This window comes from Neofelis nebulosa, chromosome X, assembly GCF_028018385.1.
Source record: "Neofelis nebulosa isolate mNeoNeb1 chromosome X, mNeoNeb1.pri, whole genome shotgun sequence".
In the NCBI taxonomy this organism is placed as follows: Eukaryota; Metazoa; Chordata; class Mammalia; order Carnivora; family Felidae; genus Neofelis; species Neofelis nebulosa.
The window spans coordinates 11377212-11397343 of record NC_080800.1 but is presented as its reverse complement, the minus strand read 5'-3'; the positions used below and the strand labels follow the sequence as shown (position 1 = coordinate 11397343).

Genomic DNA, 20132 nt, shown 5'->3' with positions numbered 1-20132 from the left:
AGTCGGACGCTCAACCGACTGAGCCACTCAGGCGCCCCGAAGTTGGCTTTTAATAATACAGTTGTGAGTCTTTTGTGCACTAAACAGTAGGCAATTAATCAAAATAATACATAGGATCATTTTAAAGAGTCAGAGGACATTTTCCATGAAAAGGAGAAGATAAGTTTACATAAAGAGCTCATTCTATTCCAGGTAGCTGTCTGTCCCTTTTCCCACAGATTTGTGAGTTGGGCTAGAAGTTAGAGGCCAGTGGCCTGGATTCTTAAGAAGACATAGGTATCTAAGTTTACAGTGTGTAACGTACTATCTACGGGACAACGTGACAGGCTCATTGGATTAAAAGATGAATAATGAACAGCTCCTGATGTTTAGATTTCTGATGACATTTTCCTGAGGGTTTTTATTTTTTTTAATGTTTATTTATTATTGAGAGACAGAGCATGAGAATGGGAAGGAGCAGAGAGAGGAGACACAGAATCTGAAGCAGGCTCCAGGCTCTGAGCTGTCAGCACAGAGCCCGATGCGGGGCTCGAACTCACAGACCACGAGATCATGACCTGAGCCGAAGTTGGACACTTAACCGACGGAGCCACCCAGGCGCCCCTTCCTGAGGGTTTTTTTTTTTTTTTTTTTTTTTAAAGAAAACAGGTGAAGGGAAGAGAAAGGAAATATTTGGTGACTGCTGGCTGTATGCAAGGCACTGTCGTTTACATGCATACTCTTGTTTACTTCTAATAGTAATTCCATGACAAAGGGCTTTATTAGACCCTTTTTACGGACGAGGAAACTAAGACCCAGAGTGATTTGACCATGGCTCACTCCAAATCACACAGCAAATATAGTACCAGCCAGGATCTGAATTCAGCCAGCAGGACTCCTGACAGCAGCTCATTTCACTACACCCGCTTCTCTCTCACCTCTTTCTCTGTATGATTTGAAGCAAAAAAGGCATATATATATATATATATATATATATATATATATATATATATATTTTAAGAGGACAGAAATTCACATGGCAGAATTATTCCAGAAAAGGGTGCTCTAATGAAACATGTTGACAGGATATTTGGCTAGGATGAAGAAAGCTGGCTTTATGACAGGGATTTTTACAAGTTTTTTTTGTCCCTTTTATCAATCTGTCCTAAAAGACAGGAAGTGTGAAAGAGCATTTGACGATTCAATGATGAATTACGACATCTAGGGTCTGGCAGCCAGGAGTTGGCTGTCCAACTTTTAACAAGTCTCCTAAACTCTCTACGAAAATATCACCGCCAGACTACTTTAATTTGAAGCATTTTGTGCTTCCTGGAATAAAGTCATATGACTATTTAGAACAACTGTTTTACCACGATATGTGTGAGCACAGGTCAGTGTTGTTAACTAAGGTGAAACTCTTTAGCTTGGCATGGATTCTATTGGATGGCATTTCATCTTGTCTCCTCCTTGTGTATATGAACATAGAGCTGAGAGGGCACCTTTTCAGTTATAGGAAAAGGTGTTGTGTGGGGTTCTTTTTTGGTTCCCAATACCAGAATGATAATCTCAGGCCACTGGACAGCTAGTGCTACTCTTAAGAAGACACGCATGTAAAAAAAAGCACAACATGTGATTATTCTATATGATTACGATCTTTCATAATTAAAATAGATAAGATTTTCTGAAAAACCTAAGCAGCCATAGTGATGAATTTAACATTTCTCATCAAGTGAAAATTAGTTTTATTTAGAGCTTTGGGGCACTGTCCCATGCCTTCATAGTGTGCCTTGTTTTAGATTGTATGTATTAAAATATCTGTATATTTTGGGGGGCAGGAAGAGGGAGACAGAGGATCTGAAGCAAACTCTGCGCTGACAGGCTGATAGCAGTGAGCCCGACACAGGGCTCAAACTCAGGAACTGCAAGATCATGACCTGAGCCGAAGTCGGACACTCAACTGACTGAGCCACCCCGGTCCCCCGCAATATGTGTACATGTTTCAAATTGACTATTTGCAGTATGTTCTAGAGCAGCACTTCTCAAGTTTCAGTGTGCTGTTGGCCACCCCCCCTCCAATCCCGGGGATCCTGTTATGATGCAGATTCTGATTCTGGTAGGTCTCAGGTAGAGCCCAAGAGTCTGCGTCTCTAACAAGCTCCAGGGGACGCTGGTGCTGGTGGTCAGTGGGTGACACCCTAAAAAGCAAAGCTCTAGAGCACTGGTTCTCAAACCTGGCTGCACATTGAAATCACCTGAGAAGTCTTTAAAAAATCAAGATGGATTCATTTGTTTTCCACTCCCCAAAGGCACTAACTTAACTGGTCTGGGCCTGGAGAGCTTAAAAAGCTCCCGGGTGACGATCATGTCTGGCCAGGCTTGTGAAGTTTGCTCCAGTGGATTACCTTGTCTCTAGAAAATAGGAGGGCTCATTTCTGGTGTGACTTTTGTTGCTCTTGAATACATCCAGCAGCAGAGTGAAATCAAGTGGGAACATTTGGTAACTTAACCTTCTAGTGTTCACACCCACGTCAGCATCTTCAGAAGCAATTAAGTTATATGCCTCCAAAAACTCATACCCCTCTTCCCAGTGCAAAGAACCATATCTTGCATCTGTTTTTTACTATCTGGTGTACATAAAAGAAGCTTACATAAAGAGCTAACTTACTAAAGAGGAAATTCCTAATTGAAAGGTTTCTCTGGCTGTATAATCTTTTGGGTTATGCTAGCCTAATTACTCCTGACGGGAGTGATAGCATTGTTCATAACCGCATTGCAGTCCTGAAGCTTAACTTTTTTTTTTTTCTCGCTCTCTCTGAAAACCACAGTCCTCTGTGAGTACAGCGTGTCTCTGTCCCTTTGATCAGGGTTTCACAGCCTTGATACTGTTGCCATTTGTGCCGGATCATTGTTTGCTGTGGGTGCCGTGTCCTGTACCCTGTAGGACGTTTAGCAGCATCGGCGGCCTCTACCCACTCACCGCCAGGAGCTCACACAATCTCCCGCCTCCCCGCCCCCAAGTCGTGAAGACCCAAGAATGCCTGCGGACATTGCCAAGTGTCCCCTGGGGCAAGATCGCCAAGGGAGGCCGAGGCCGTGTTCCCGGGAGCCTTGATTGCCACCTCATAGAGCAGAATTTTCATTGCCCGTTTAATCAGTTCATTCTGTTTTATTTATCTGGCAATAACCAGATGAGGTTAGAATAATTGACGGTTAACATTCCAAGACGCAATGAAGTGCCTTGGACGCCAGGTCCTCCTGGAGATTAGCCCCTGCTCGTCACCTGGAAGTGTTTCCCTTCCTAGGGATTGCCACCGCTCCAACTGGAACTCTAGTATGGTTCTTCGCATTCTCCGCCCCATAGTAGAACAAATTTGCACTTCATTTTTCTTCCTATGGATCTCGAAAGCTGCACGGAAACAGGTTTCAGGCAGTTTTCATCTCCTCACTTCCCCTGATCTACAACAGAACTCTGTACAAAGCAAGCAGTCTAAAAAATATCTGTTGAATAAACGAAGTGTAGGGTTTGTCCAGCGGTGCAGGGCGCAGACAGCGAAAACGAGACTGATTTCCGTATGCCCGCTTCTGCACAGAGGCCGGAGCATTTGTTTTCTAAGTGGCCACACCTGCTTCTGATCATTCTTCAGTCAGGTGGGAAAGAACTCCAGCTTCGGTGTTTTGTCCCCAAATGAGCTTGTTACAAATAAGAATAATAATTGATGGAAGACAAAACTGTGATTAGGTAAGCACCAGACTTCTCTCTCGTTCTGTTTGATCTCCTTACAAGAGCCCAGTGATGGCGAGGTACCTTTGGCTTGCATCCCCAAGGAGGATTTCACAGCAACTAAGAGCTGGATACGAGGATCCCTGCCATCACAGCCTTTGTGAGATAACAGTAGAGCTGAAGGCACAGGCTTCATTTCGGGGACACAAAGAGAGAGAATTGTATTATGACACCTGTCAGGTTACTTGGAAAACCCAGTAGCACCAAATATTATCTCAATGCCAACTGCCAAGGACGACAGATGCAATGCAACTGTTTTTCTGTAATTTGGAGAAACTACTCTTCTGGTTTCAGGGATGCCATTCGCTGCTCCTTCTAGATCCCTAGCCCTCTGTTTCCACACCTTGGGCACAAAATGTATTCTAGGGTCTGTTTGGCAGTTGGTGAGGAGACAGAGGGTGCAGTTAAAGGAGACTGTAATTGTCGCCGGGCTCCTGGCCCAAAAGGCACTGCACCGTACTTTGCTTTTGTGGCCTCCAATATCCAATACAACACTGACACAAGGATTTGTGGGCAAGCAGTTTATTTGCGAGGTGGTACCCGAAGTGAGGTGAGGGAGGAGGGAAGCGGGACACAGAAACGAGGAAAGCCAAGGAAGGCCGAGTGAATCTTCAGCACATTACTGTTGGCAAATGAGTTCAAACCTCTGAGTGACTCAGACTTGAACCTACCAAGGAGTGAGGAGGCTCGGTATTGAGCCACCAAGCCCCAGCTCTCACTGGTTCAGCGCCACTCCTGGGGCATTCACCTCCTGGCACTTCCAAACTGCCTCGAGCATGGATGGAATATACCAGAGTGGCCTGCGGACACGCTCAGACAGTCCTGGGAAACCATTGCTCTGTGTGGTGGTCAGAATGATGGCTACCAAAGATGTCTATGTCTCCATCCCTGGAACTGGAAATATGTTAGAGGACAGAGGGAGTTTGCAGGTGTGATTAAGTGAAGGCATTAGACATGGAGGGAAAGCCCTAGGTTATCCAGGTGAACTTAATCTAATCACATGGCTCTTAAAAGTGGCGGACCTTTCTCAGCTGTGGTCAGAGGGAGATGGGAGTGTGGAGGAAAGGTTAGAAAGAGACAACATTGTTAGCTTTGAAGAAAGGGGGTTGTAAGTCAAGGAACGTGGGTGGCCTTTAGAAGTTGGAAAAGGCAAGAATCTGATTCTTCCCTAGAACTGTGTTATATAATTGAGACAAAGTGGGCCACGATGTATTGGCCCCTGGGTTGTTTATTTCTTCACTGAGAGCTGGGACCTGTTAGCTCAAAAGCCTGCTGACATCTCACATGTTACACATTGAATAACTTAAAAAAAATTTTTTAATATTTATTTTTGAGAGAGAGAGACAGAGCATGAGCTGGGGAGGGGCAGAGAGAGAGGGACACACAGAATCTGAAGCAGACTTCAGGCTCTGAGCTGACGGTACAGAGCCCGACGCGGGGCTCAAACCTGCCGTATGTGGGATCATGACCTGAGCCGAAGTTGGATGCTTAACTGACTGAGCCACCCAGGCAACCCTTTAAAGTGGCCCATACAAGCAGATTTTTAGCCACCTAAAGCCTGCCTGCTTTGCATAACTCATGAAACCATGTTCAGCATCTGCTGACCAGTGATAACATAGAGCCTTGTGATTTTAAGACCCTCAGCTGCCGCTGCCTTTTGAAGCTCTCTGACAAGGACACTTCCGAGCGCTGCTGAATGACATCACCTATACTGATAAGCCATCTCTCCCTTGGGAGTCCCTTTGCCCTCTTCCCTTCTAGGTGACAGCTCCTTGCTATAAGCCACCGGACCATCTCATGCGGTAAGTGACTTTCCCCCGCCCCGATGCCACCCCGCCGAGCTCAGCCCATACACCTTGTCGTGTGGTACTTCCTCGCGCGGCCATGTCTTTTTCCTTGATTGCCTTCCAGATCGCAAAACCCCGCACAAGCCTCCAGAAGCAATGCAGCTTTGCCAATACCTTCTGCTTTTGCCCAGTGAGGCCCATACTGGACTTGTGACCTCCAGAATTGTAGATCCTAAGTTTGTCTTGGTTTAAGCCACTAAGTTTGTGGTGATAAGACAGCAACAATGAGAAGCATTTCTTAATGCAAATAATTCAAACCACAAAGACCTTTCCATATTTATACTTGTTGAAGGAGAGGTTTGCTAAGGTTATAGTATGTATCCTAGATTTGGAAAAGTAATTCCAGCAAAATTACAAAAGGATTAACTCCTGTGTATTCATAATCTATGCATCTAGGGAGGGGCTTTCAGGTAGGTGTGGACTAATTATACAGTTAAAAGCATGTTTAAATAGAAATGCCAAAGTAAATATTTTCCTGATCTTGTGCCTCGTTCCGATCTGATGCTTTTATGGGGAGTGCGATTTCTACAGCCCAATCTGATTACTGCATCTGTAAAACCTTTTGGTGGTTCCCACGTCCGGAGCAGCTGAAGTCTTCCTCTCTCACAGGCCCCATGTCCCCAGCATTCTGCTGGGTCCGTCTCTTTATGATGACCTTCGCATAACTGTTCCCTCAGCTGGAACATCCTCTTTAGCCCCTTTTCACCTGTCCAACTCCTACTCCTACATCAGGACCCAAACGAGCGGTCACTTCCCAGGTACTACGAAGTGGAGGACCTGCTGTATCCTTGGTCCTCACCGAATCTTGCACTTGAACCTTGCCTGTAGCACATAGCATTCTGTATTGAAACCATTTGTCTGCGGGTCTGTCCATCCTAGCCAACAAAACACAGACAAGGCAAAAGGGAGACTAGTTGGGGCACCTGGGTGGCTTGGTTGGCTAAGCATCTGACTCTTGATTTCAGCTCACATCATGATCTCACAGTTGTGAGACTGAGCCCCCATTTGGGCTCCTCTCTGGGCATGGAGCCTGCTTGGGATTGTCTCTTTCCCTCTGCCCCTCCTCTTCACATATGCGTGCTCCCTCCCTCCTCCTCTCTCTCTCAAAAAATAAACAAACAAAAAAAAGGAGACTAGCCGATACAAGTTTTTCTTCTCATTTTAACATTGAATTCTCTTTTAAAATTTTGTGTAGCAAATCTCTCAAAAGGGTCCATCTGCAAAACTGGAGCTGCAGCTAAGTTTGATGATTCTAGAAATATAAAGTATAATTGATGTTTACAGACCTGAGGTAACTTTTATTGCAAAAAAAAAAAAGTGGTAACTCCTGTATTGGTCACATTTTCATTTATATATAAAGTGTCCTTTCATTCTTACTCATCTCCTTTTTATGTTATATAGCCGTTGCTACCCCCTCTTGGACCTTCACAGGAGCCATATTTTTGTCTCCCCATTGCCTTGAGGAGGAAGCCCAGCCTTCTTAGCATGGTGCAGTCTTTCCTTGCCTAGGACCTGCTCAGCTCTCTAGGCTCTTGTCTTGTTACTTATCTCTGAGGGAGCACAGGCGTTGGTTTGGTGCTTGTCTTAGCTGGCTTTTTCTAGAAGGCCCTGAGACCAGGATTTGAGTGCATGTAGTATATTTGGGAGGTGATCTCAAGAGGCACCAGTAGGGAGTGGGAAAGTGAGGCAGGGAAAGAAACCATATCAATTTAAGGGGCATTGGTAATCAGGTTAGAGTGTGGGTGATGGGCTCAATCCCACTGGGAGCCAGTATAGAACATACCTCAGAGGGACAAGGAAAGTGGGATATTTATCTCCAGCCCCCAACTGTTGTTGGCACAGAGTTGTTCCTGGAGTAAGGTCTCAGTATTTCCAGCATGCCCTGCAGAAGATGAGCATGCTTCTGGGGCCAAAGACCCGTCTTCTCCACGCCATGGTAGAGTGGAGCTTATAGTAGGAAGCCATCATTGTATATAGAAAGCAGGAGTGCCATGGGAAAAATGGGTGGAGCACTGACAGTGTTTACCACAGAGCCACCCCCAGTGTGTTCCCATAGCAGTCCTCTGGCCTCTATCACAATACCTGTCATATGTACACGGAAGGTGTGTCTGCTTATCAGTCTAGCTCTCCCTGGGCTGTGAGCATCCCCAGGGCAGAATCTGCTGGACTCTGTGGATGGCTTGTAGTAGGCGTGTGACACGTTTACACCGAGTGAGTGAATGAATGAATAAAATGAGATAGTCTGAAGAGATGACGTTGAGCGTGAGGGAAAGAAAATGACGAAGAAAATCCAAGACAGAGAAACAGGACATAGTAGGAAGGAACGTAAAGAAAATGGAGATAACGGTAAATAGTCTGAGATGGAAAAAAAGAATTGGAGATACTAAAAAGATAGGCATTTCATTTGTAAGGCTGCTTCTGCACATCACTTTTTGCATCTTGCAAAGGAGAATTCCATATTGTAAGCCTTAAAATAAGTCTGTCATAATACCTAGCAAAATGGAACAAGCTTGGAAGAAAAACACCTCAAAAACATTTCAGGCCTCTGTGTCCCTGACAAGTACCAGCTCTCTAGCCTGGTGGTGTATGGGAATTGCAAACTACCGTGACATTTATTTATTCTTGCTGGCTTTCACAATTAAGTCCGAACTCCGAATCCACACAGGCCTGTTAAAGCTTCATCTAAACTCCTCAACCTTTAAGACAAAGAACGAACGCGCGTTCTAGCTCCCTGGGGAAGCAGTTACAACCTCTTCAACATCCTGCTTGCTAAGGAAGCAGTTGTTACCTTAATTAATGATCTACAAAATCCTCTTTAAACACCTTGTACAAACACGTGGCACAATATCGGGGCAAATGCTAAAGGACAAAAGAGCACATGTACTGCTCCCCTGTATTCTTGAAAGAAAAAGAAAAAAAGCCAAAAGCTAAGACCCTGGAGTTTCCTTCTCAAGGACAAGGAAAAGGGAGACCTGTAGGGATTTCCAGGCTAAAATGTCTTCATGAAATATTTCCTGTCAATCTTTTAAGGGCTAGTTTTTCAACAGGGAATCACTGGGGTTAGTGTCTTTGACATGACTATGGACACACTAGTAACAAGGGTGTGAAGTGATCCCAGCATCTTCATTACTGAACGCCGTGTTAGAAATGTCCCAAGCTCTGACCGGCTCAGTCCAGCTTGGGGCTGGCTTCCAGGAGCCTCTGTTTTACCTAGGCCGGCAGGGGATCCTCACGCAAACCAGAGTTCAAGCGGGACTGATCTAGAGCAGATCAGCAGGTAGCCCACACTCCAGCGGCAGTCTGCGAACTACTCGGTTCCGTCTGCAGGCGGGCGAGTGTGTTGGTTACTGGTTAGTCTCAATCCCTGTGTCTATCGCTGGTCCAAGTGGTGAGGATTCTTTTATGCCTACTCACGGTTTTAGCAACTGAGCCAGTTTACGAGTTCCTCGTAGATTCTTTCTAGAATGGTTGAAATTGTTGGTCTCTTTAACACCTACTGCGCTCCCTAACACTCAACATCATTGTGTGTGCCTGTTGGTCCGGTAATCTCAAAAATAAGCTTTCATCGTGACTGTTCACACCACTGAGCATTCTCTAAATAGGTGTGATAAAGAACTTAATTTTTTCCTGCCCACATGCAAGCATCTTCATCGCCCAGAATTTGGATATTCAGGGTGTGAACCTAATATTTCCCAGATAAGGGCCCTGTCTCACTTCCTGTATGAAGCCGTGCATAGCATCATAGGCTGTGTGGATCCATGTGATTTATGTTTTAATGTAGCCAATCAGATGGTGTTTTCTTTCATACTCCGTGGGGTATTTGAATAAATCAAAATTTCAATGGTAGGCTGCTGGATAGAATTTGCCTTTTTCTAATGTAAGGGAAAGCATCGGCCATCGCCCAGTGAGCCCTGCCTACATACGAACCATGGAGGAATGGACTCTGAGGTTAGCAGAACCGAAAGTACTCCCCTGACTGAGTGGGCAGATGTATGTAAACCGTGTCTCCCTTGCAAATAAGAAACAAAAAATTAGGATATACTTCTCGATACGAAACGAGTCTTAGCAATGTTCTAAACCAGGGTTTCCTCTACCATGGCACTATCAACATTCGGGGCTAGATAATTTTTCATTTTCTGGTGTGGGGGGGCTATCTTGTACACTGTAAGGATGTTTAACAGCATCCTGGCCTCTACTGCCTCTTGGGGGGCAAAATTGCTCAGGCTGAGAACCACTACTCAGCCTTTGGAGGGGAAGAGAAAAAGATGGCAGACCTTGAGCAAGATTCTCAAAGGTGGATCCTATTCTACTTATATAGGTCAGCGGACTCCTTTGCTTAGATTTGTGTATTTGATTAGGTTTAGTGGTATAAATATCTGCATTTCAATAGTGGCCTTTCAAACTCTCATTTACATTCTTACTGGGTTAGAAGGCTTTTTTTTTTTTTAAGTTTATTTTGAGGTGGGGGGGTTGCTCAGAAGAAACTCACTTACCAGGAGATCATTACCTGAGATCATGACCTGAGCCGAAATCAAGAGTTGGATGCTTAGTCAACTTAACCACCCAGGCACCCTGGTTAGAAGGTTCTTAATGGGTTCTCTACCTTTGGAAAAAGTGCCCTTGCACTTAGGAGGGAGTTTAGCTACAACCTGTATCAGTTTGAGATAAAATGGAAGAATTCAGCTTGCTCCTAATTCTTTCCACTTCTCTTGTTAGAAGAAGCACTAACTCATTATTTCAATACTCTGATTATAAAAATAGCTGTACGGAGATCACATCTGCTGTACAATCGAACTTTCCGTTGTGGAAGAAAGACAAGAGGGATGAAATTGGGGGACGGAAAATGTAGGCAGCCTATTGTGGCTACTTGAAGATGCTGGATTTTGATCTGTAGAACATGTTGCCCAGTAAATTGAACAAAAACTTTATGACCCAGAGTCTGGTACGTCGTGGTGGAGAAAGTGGCTATCAGAATGATCACTAAACATAGAATTTACCACGTGCCAGCGTTTTTATTTTATGAGCTTTACTCGCGGGAACCCCCTTTATTCTCACCACAGTCCTATGAGGTGAACACTATTAACTCTATTTTACAGATGAGAAAACTGAGCCACAGAGAAGTTTTTGTGTTTAAGTAACCTGCCAAGGTCACAGGACTGGTAAATTACAGTGCCTCCATTTGAATGTTGGCAGCTGAGGCCATCTTAGGAGGTGAAATCCGCAACTCCAAAACTTGAATCCATCTCCTAGGATAGCCACCTCGGACGAGGCTACTCTGTGACCATGACAAAATCAGACAAAACAAGACCACTTCCTCACTTGGTCTAAGCACAAACAAAAACAAGGCCCCTATGCTCCCCACAAAATACTAATCGTCCCGCTCTTGGTTGAAGTGAGTGACTGCTGTGTCTTTACCAGTTTTATCCTCACATGAGTCTGCCCTTCTACAGGTAGAAGTTATTGCTATCCCCACTGAATTATAGAATTTCCCCTGTTTTCTGACAGTATCCAATCTAGAGCAAATCCCTACTCCCTTAGACTTTCCTCCCAAATCGCCCGATTTACAGAGGACCCCTCACCCCCTGCTTCCCCTGGTGTGTGTGTTCCCTCACTGCAGAGTAAACCCACCTTGTTTAACTACAGCCTTCTTTCTTGTGGCCTTTGGCTGAAGAGTGTTGACACTACTCGTCAATGTTACAAAGCTAAAAGTGGTAGCTAATTTTCCAGATGATTAAATCAGTATCAAAAAGATTAATATCATCTAGAAAATGGGCCAAGTTCAATGAAGTGAAATTTATAGCAATAAATCTGAAGTTGTTTGTTTACATTAGAAAAAAAAGTCAAGGGGCGCTTGTGTGGCTCAGTCAGTCGGTTAAGTGTCCGACTTCGGCTCAGGTCATGATCTTGCGGTTGGTGGGTTCGAGCCCCGTATCAGGCTGTGTGCTGACAGCTCAGAGCCTGGCGCCTGCTTCGGATTCTGTGTCTCCTTCTCTCTCTGCTCCTCCCCTGCTTGCACTCTGTCTCTCTCTTTCTCAAAAGTAAATACACTTAAAAAAAATTTAAAAAAAAGAAAAAGGCAAGCACTTAAGGGGAGATAACTTGATAGCTATTCATATTAACAATAGGGGAAAAAAAGACTTGGGAAATTAAGAAGCATTAGCATTAGGTCAAACTGAGCCAATAATAGAATAGACTACTTAAAAGCACTATTGTAATTTAATACTCTATTGAAAACTGCAGCTAAAGAGGGGACATTACTGCTCCTTTGTGTTACTTGCTGGTCCCGCCCTGGCTCTCTTTCAGATTCTGTGACTCCTACTTCAAGGTGCTCACTAGCAAACCAGAAAAGGGTGATCAGTGTGCTGAGGGGCTTTAAGCCACATTACAGGAAGGACTAGGTCTGTTTAGCTCAGAAGATTTGAGAAGACCTGCCAACTCACCATCCTTAAGTGTTTGAAGGGATGTCTCGAGGAGGAGAGGAAGGAGATTTTTACCCCTAATGAGGAAGAGTGTCACCGTGGCCATTTGAAGACCCCATGGGTTTTAGATAAGCCACTCCAAGGTGACCATTTGCTCTGGGTCCTTGTCTTCTGGCCTTCACCAGTGGGGGCCTCGTGTCCCATTGGAATGGGAAAATCTCAGGCCTTTGGAACAGTGGGGAGGAAATAGTGCAGGGTTTCTGGACCTACTGAGTGAAGGGACAAGGGCTTCAGCTACATTGTTTCCCTCCTGGGGGCATTGCATTCAGATTTGAGGCCAAAGCCCGGATAAAAATAGTTTATTGCCCTTGTAGGTTTATTTCCACTCAGTAAGTCAAGGAGAAGATGATTGGTTGAGAGCAAGATTCAGGTATTTCTAGGTAAGGTGTCATAAGTAATATCTCCCAATATCTTTCCAATCTTCTATAAAACATGGACAACAGTGGGTAGAAAGTGACACCTGTTATGAAAAGGAACAAATTGGGTACTATATGTACTTGGAATAGTGGGATGATATCAGCCCTACAGGATCAGGACATGATCTTTTGAGGAATTAGCAGTGTAGCTAAGAGTTAAAGGATAGATAAGGAGGAGGGAGAGAATCACAACAAAATGAGTACTGAATTTTTACTTTGCCAACTTACTGTCATCTGAGACCTTTTGATCAGGCCCTCACATTTCACCCTGTTGTCTAATCAGGTTGAAGCCCCATATTTTCTTCCTGGGAGGTTGAAGTCTAAATAGTGTGTTAACATTCCTTTTAAAAGGCAGCTTATCATGATGAGCACCGGGTGTAGTATGGAAGTGTTGAATCACTATATTGTACACCTGAAACTAATATAATTCTATGTTGGCTAACTGGAATTAAAATAAAAACTTTAAAAACAAAGGCCGCTTATTAGGTGGCCTAAAAACCATTCCGATGTTCTCAAGCAGCCACCATTTCTGTTTGGTCTCTGAAAGTATAATAAAATAAATCAGGGCTCTGTGGGCAACTGGAAATAACTGAAATCAGGCCTGATGCCAAAAGTCAGGCGTGGTGTGGCCAGATATGAAAAAGAAAGAGAGGTGGAAGGGAGAAAGTCAGGTGAGGCTTTAAAGTTCTTGTGGGGAAGTTGTTAGAATCATCACATGTCATGAAAACTTACTGGAGCTCAGGAGGTAACAGAACGATAGGATTTTAGCCGGTAGACCTGGGGCGTCAGCTTCTAATAGACCCGGGGTGGCCCCAGCATAAGGATTTGCAAGTTGTGTCCCTTGACGATCTGGGCTCGATTGTTTCCAGGAAACTCTGCTTTGATAAAATTGACTGCTTTTCGAGATGGAGAAAAGATAATCTAAGCAAACACACCTAGTCACAAAGTACCTGGCTCCTCCTTGAAAGTGACCCCATTTTAAAACTGGATCATTTAGTAAACACCAGGTATTCTTCCCATGCGAGTAAATGTCATCTCATGGTTCTCTCAATACATACGTTCCTGGAATAAATCTTAATGCTAATGTCACTTTGGAAAGTGATTCACTCTTGTTTTTCTTATATGTTCTAAATAACCTGTATTATGTTGGAGAGGTAGGGTACCCACTGGGAAATTAAAGAGCTGACTTTTTTCATTGGGAATATTGAACATTTAAAAATGGTGTTTTTGTTTTAACTCAGGCCACAACCTATTAGAGTCTGTGAAAATTGAGTAGTTCAGGACTACCTGGTCCAGAACTAGGGCAAGGTAAGGCCTCAGGTGCAAAATGTAAGGTGTGCCAGAACCTCAGTTCTCCCAATCAATATTTTCATGCAGTATTAAAAAAAAATTCATTGTTAATGCAAAAAATCCAAGGTGAACAATACATCAACATTTTAAATAACAGGATCTGACCCTGCACTGGTGTGCTCACCCCACTCGCCTTACCCTAACCACGTCTGCATTTCGAAAACAGGACAGGGGCGCCTGGGTGGCTCAGCCGGTTAAGCATCCAACTTTGGCTCTGGTCATGATCTCACGGTCTGTGAGTTTGAGCCCTGCGTCAAGCTCTGTGCTGACAGCTCGGAGCCTCCTTCAGGTTCCATGTCTCCTTCTCTCTCTGCCCCTCCTACTCACGTTCTGTCTCTCTCAAAAATAAACATTAAACAAATTTTTTTAAAGCAGAATAGACTATTAGAGTGCATTAGAGTTGTTTGTTTCAAGTATGTGTGTGTCTCAAAGATGCTGGATCATAATGTAAGATATAAAATGTGAATTCGGCAACAGCGGTTGAGGTCAGGGACTCTGGAGCCGACTGCCTGTGTGTGTAGCTTTGGGCATTTTCCTGAAACTCCCTTTGCTTTAGTTTTCTCATCTGTAAGATGAAGATAAGAATACTGCCTTCATCTTTGACAGCATGACCATGTAATTTATCCAAACAAGGACAATTTGGATAGTGGAAGATAGCACTAACAAACAATTCAGCCTGTAACGTGAAGTATTACAAAACAAAAATGCATTATCAAACAATAAAGTTATCCTGCAAAAAATGACCAAAGCGTTCAATTGTGAATATTCAGAAGCCCAACAGCAAGACTGCTCCGCGTCTTTTTTGTTTTTTGTCCATCAAACCGTGTGTTCCCACCAAGCGGTGGCCTACTAGTGTCACGGATTTTTTGTGCCATGTTACGGACCAAGGCTGGCACCCCAAGTGGCCAGCAGGATGGCAGTGTCCCAGTACTGACAGAGGCCAAAAGAAAGAACCCTTTATCTCCAGTCTCTTGTGTCCCAGGCACTTCATTTTGATAACAGCAAGCTCCCTTTGAGCTATCCTGGAAAGAAAGTGATATGACATTGCTTCTGGTAAGGGTCAAAAACAGAAGCCAGGAATAGTGATGGCTATTTTTAAGATTTTACTACATGTTAAAGTGAGAACTTGTCCACTGAACACGTATATCGCCCTCCCCCGCCCCCCCCCCCAGAAGATTACACCATGACAGAAACCGGCTGTATAAAGTGGAAGTCAACCAAACCCATTTCAATTTATTTTAATGCAACTATTAATAAATTGTTTAAAATGAATAATCCATAACAAATGCTAAGTTACTATCAGGAAACCAGGCAAAACTAGGACTTTGCACCGTAAGCTGGGCTGTATGAGCACACCAGTCCCCTAGCTGTTGTGGGGATTAAATCAATTACTATATGGAAAAGTGCCTAAAACAGTGCCTGGTATATAGTAAGCCCTCAATCAGTGGTAGCTCTTATTACCACTTTTTTTTACCATGGTTTAGATTTAAAAGACTTAAAGTGCTGCCTTAGAGAAAAAGATGCCATTTCCTAAGGGATACATAATTGGAAATGTCTCCTCTTTCCCCCTCCCCCGCCCCAAATTTAATTGTCAATGAAAATCAGAGCCTTGACTGCAAAGGTCCAAACATGATCTGTTTTGTCCCCCACCTCCCTCTAAAATCTTAACTTTGTTCATTAAGCTTCGTATTTTGAATGGCCATTTTGAGATGCATAGTCAAAGTCAACATCTCCAGGCAAAACACATAAACTTGGATTTCTCAATTTTTTTAAGACAAAGCAGTGAAAACCAATGCCAGCTGGCATCTCTAAGGAGTCTTCCCTTAATGCCCACCACTATCAGCCATTTCAGATGTCCTTCTTCCTCCTTTTTGCAGTGCCCATACTATCTTGCTGTCTTCCTTTCTCTTTTTTAATTTTTGTTTATTTTTCAGAGAGAGAGAGAGAGAGAGAGAGAGAGAGAGAAACTGCCAGAGCAGGGGAGGGGCAGAGAGCTAGAGGGAGACACAGGATCTGAAACAGGCTCCAGGCTGTGAGCTGTCAGCCCAGAGCCAGACGCGGGGCTCGAACCCAGGAACCGCGAGATCATGACCTGAGCTGAAGTCAGATGCTCAACTGACTGAGCCACTCAGGTGCCCCTATTTTTTACTTTTTGAGGAAAATCCATACTGTTTTCCACAGTGGCTGCACCAGTTTGCAGTCCCACCAACAGCGCACAAGTGTTCCTTTTTCTCAACAGCCTTGAAACACCTATTGTTTCTTACATTGTTGAATACCTATTCTTCTCAAATATTCCAAAAACTAGAAAAGAAAGCAAAACTTCCAAATTCACTCTATGAGGCCAGCATTACCTTGTTACCAAAAGCAGATAGACACCACTAAAAAAGAGAACTACAGGCCAATATCCCTGATGAACATGGATGTAAAACTTCTCAACAAAATACTAGCAAACGGAATCCATTAAAAAAAAATCATTCACCACAGTCAAATAGGAATTAATTTGGGGATGCAAGTGTGGTTCAATATTTGCAAGTAAATCAGCATGATACATCAATAAGAGAAAAGATAAGACCCATATGATCATTTCAATAGATGCAGAAAAAGCATTTGACAAAGTACAACTTGCATTTTGTGATAAAAAAAAAAACCCTCAACAAAGTAGTTTTAGAGGGAACATGCTACAACATAATAAATGCCATCTCTGAAAACCCCCAGCAAACATCATCCTCAATGAGGAAGAACTGAGAGCTTTCCCCCTAAGTTCAGGAGCAAGACAAGGATGTCCACTCTTACCACTTTTATTTAGCACACTACTGGAAGTCCTAGCCACAACACTCAGACAATAAAAAGAAATAAAAGGCATTCCAATGGGTAAGGAAGAAGTAAAACTTACACTATTTGCAGATGACAGGATACTATATATAGAAACCCCAAAAGACTCCATCAAAAAAATTGTTAGAAGTGTTAAATGATTTCAGTAAAGTCGCAGGATACGTAATCCATGTACCGAAATCTGTTGCATTCCTATACACCAATAAGGGAGCAGCAGGAAGAGAAATTAAGCCAATGATCCCATTTACAGCTACACCCAAAATAATAAGATACCGAGTAATATACCTCACCAAAGAGGTGGAAGGTCTGTACTCTGAAAACTGTGAAACACTGATGAAAGAAATTAAAGATGACGCAAAGAAATGGGAAGACCTTCTATGCTCATGGATTGGAAGATTTCCCTAATAGCCTCCTAACTGATCTGCAGCTGCTACTCTTGACCCCATGGACTATCCACTTGATAGATGGACATTTGCTATGTTGAAACTAATTCCTGCATTGCAGTCAGTTCGAATAAAATCCATTCCTTTATGACTGGCCTGCAAAGTCCTATATGAATCTGAAATCACCCAGTCCTCCAACTACGTTTTCTACTACTTCATCATTCTGATTTTCTCCTACCTGCTCTTGTACTGCCCAGGTTTCTGCAGACTTCTCGTAATACGACTCACTTGGGCCTCTTGTGAAAAGTCCTAATTTGTAGTGACCTCCCCTTGCAGACTGTGATTCATAGGTTTGGGAATCTGTGCAAGAACTTGTACTTTTAACAAGTGTTCCACGTGATTCTGATGATGAGGGAAGCTACAGATACAGCCTAAGAATCTTCCACATGGCGTTCCAAGGCGGTCCTACCAATTATTCAGAATTGGGAAGCATGATGAAACCCATTTTCCATCTCTGCTCTAGGAGACTATGCTGTCAGCGGCCATGTACTATGCTAAGCCAGGGAATTCTGGGAATACAGTTTACGGGCTGAATCCTCACATTCCAGTAATTTCCTGGGTGGCGCAAGTGCCACTTTGTGCTAGACTCCTGTAGGTGAGGTTGAAGAAATGGTTATCATCCACACGGAGGTGAGGAGGAGAAAATTGAGAAAGGCTTGGTGTTCAACAACATAGAGCAAGAGCATATGTGTGTGTGTTTCCCTGGGCTGTGGTAGGACAAACTATTCCTAAGAGGTAAAGAAGAGAAACGGGGCAACCAGCCAGATACCAGTCCAGAGTATGTGGAGGAAAGGTTTTGGTAGATGAGGTCAGGATTCTCTGAGCTCGTACACATACAAACTCCTCAATGTGACCAACATCTAAGTTACAACAAATGTTTAGCTTTGAATCTGGGTATTTGGAAGCCTTAAGATTGACACTGAAACATTTTTGGTTAAATAGCAGGTTTAATTTCTCAAATTTGAGGGGAACAGGTTTTGAAAACTCTCTCATTTCCTGTATGTAAAATTTTAACTCCAGTTAAAATTCAGTTCTCTAGCGAAGATTATATGGGCACTAGCATTCTCCATAGCAAGGGGCATGTTTCTCTCCCAGAATGTGACACACAAAATAAGCATGAGCCTTCTGGTGTCCTGTATGAAATTAGATTATAAACCAGAGTGACGCTTCTCCAACGTTTCCACACACTGAAATGACCTGGGGGGAGTTTCAGAAATCCTGACTCCTGTGCCCCATCCCAAGACTAGGATTTAATTGGTATGGGGTGTGACCACGGTTTGGGATTTTTGAAAGACCCCCTCCCCTCCAGGCTATTCTCGTGTCCCTCTACTACACCTCTACTGTGCCAGCAACTTTGGGAACCACTAGAGCTAATGATTTTGAGCCATATATTTGAAACCGCAAACCTCTGGATAAAGTATACAATTTGGGTTCATGCGTTAAAATTTAAGTCGAGACAACAAGGTCAGTTTGATTGGATTTATCAAGATGTGCCCAACATGGGTCGGGGCCTTATTTACATGAAACCAGAGCAATTGAAGAAAAAGTCAGTCAAGGCAGCTATGTCCCCAAAGTCACATACGCACAAATTATTAATATTTAAAACAACAGGATTTTAAAGCAATTTTGTCAAATTGAGCATCTCCAATTAGAGTTGCCAGATCAAACACAGGGCCCCAGTGAAATCTTAAATGCAGATAAACAGTTTATTAATACAAGTATCTCTGATGTAGTATTTGGGGAATATATATACCAAATGCTATTTGTTTATCTAAAATTCAGGTTTAACTGTATGTCCTGTGTTTTTATTTGCTAAATGTGACAACCCTGCCCTCATTTTAAAGGACTCACCGGAGCAGTAATTCAGTAGAGTAGGGCAAATCAGGACAAAAATTAACCTTAGCTTCTTGCTCATTATGTATTCTATTTTCTGAATGACACTGCCTGGCTAACTACCTCAAGCTCTACCTGACTTTGTCTGCGCCAAGGGTCAACTGTACCTTATTCTGCCTCTTCTGTCTTCTCCGGAGCCGCAGGAACTCCTTGTGTTGCCTGGAGACAAAGTTCACTGCTGCATATTCCAATAAGGCAGCAAACACAAACAGAAGGCACACCGCCATCCAGATGTCAATCGCTTTGACATAGGAGACCTGAAAGAGAGAGAGGAGGGGGGCCACCGTGAAAACTTGTGGGGAAATCAAGTTCCTAATGTTGTGAGAGGCAGAATACCTCATTTTCCTTCATCAAGGATTTTCTGTCCTTTCCTTAACAGAGTGCTTAAGGGGCGCCTGAATGGCTCAAGTCCGACTTCAGCTCAGGTCATGATCTCACGGTTCGTGGGTTCAAGCCCCACGTCAGACTGTGCTGACAGCTCAGAGCCTGGAGCCTGCTTTGGATTCTATGTTTCCCTCTCTCTCTGCCCTTCCCCTACTTGCTTACTGTCTCTGTCTCTCTGTCTCTGTCTCTCTCTCTCTCAAAAATAAACATTAAAAAAAATTGTTTTAAAGAGAGTGCTTAAGCATTTTCCATTCCACTTTGCAGATTCTGGGCCAAGCAGTGAAAGTGACATGCCCCTGGCCCCAGGCCCTTGTTCCTTCGCTCTCAGTATAGCCCATCTGCTTCGGTCACCTCATCCCTGAGACCAGCTCTGAAGAGCACCACAAGAATTTGCTTAATGAAAAAAAAAGAAAAAACAAACTTTTGAAATTGCTTATTTCCTTCTATTTTTTTCTTAATATTTAAAAACTAGTATAATTAAGGTAATTCCAAAACCTTGATGAGAAATAGACTATGTATGGCTTTGGGCCCTTCAAAAACCAGTTTGTAATTTCCATCCCTCGATTGATCCTGACATGAAAGCACATTTCTAAATAGTTAAAACTGTCACAATTCAAGAATATTCGACCCAAATAAAACATCAGGGCTCTAGTCTTAGGACAATATCTGGTTAAAAAGGAAACTTTAAAACACTTCATTGGTTGGTCGGGTGTTTAGTATATCTTAAA

At 43.4% G+C, this 20132-nt stretch overlaps 1 protein-coding gene across 3 annotated transcripts in view; it reads right to left on the bottom strand.

Moving 5' to 3' along the window:
• Positions 1-20132, bottom strand: part of GLRA2 (glycine receptor alpha 2) — a 172502-nt gene that overhangs the window by 17968 nt on the left and 134402 nt on the right. For all 3 annotated transcript variants that reach the window (XM_058713135.1, XM_058713134.1, XM_058713136.1), the window contains exon 8: positions 19128-19277. In XM_058713135.1, the coding sequence (XP_058569118.1) occupies positions 19128-19277 (150 nt within the window). The remainder of the gene's footprint in view (positions 1-19127; positions 19278-20132) is intronic.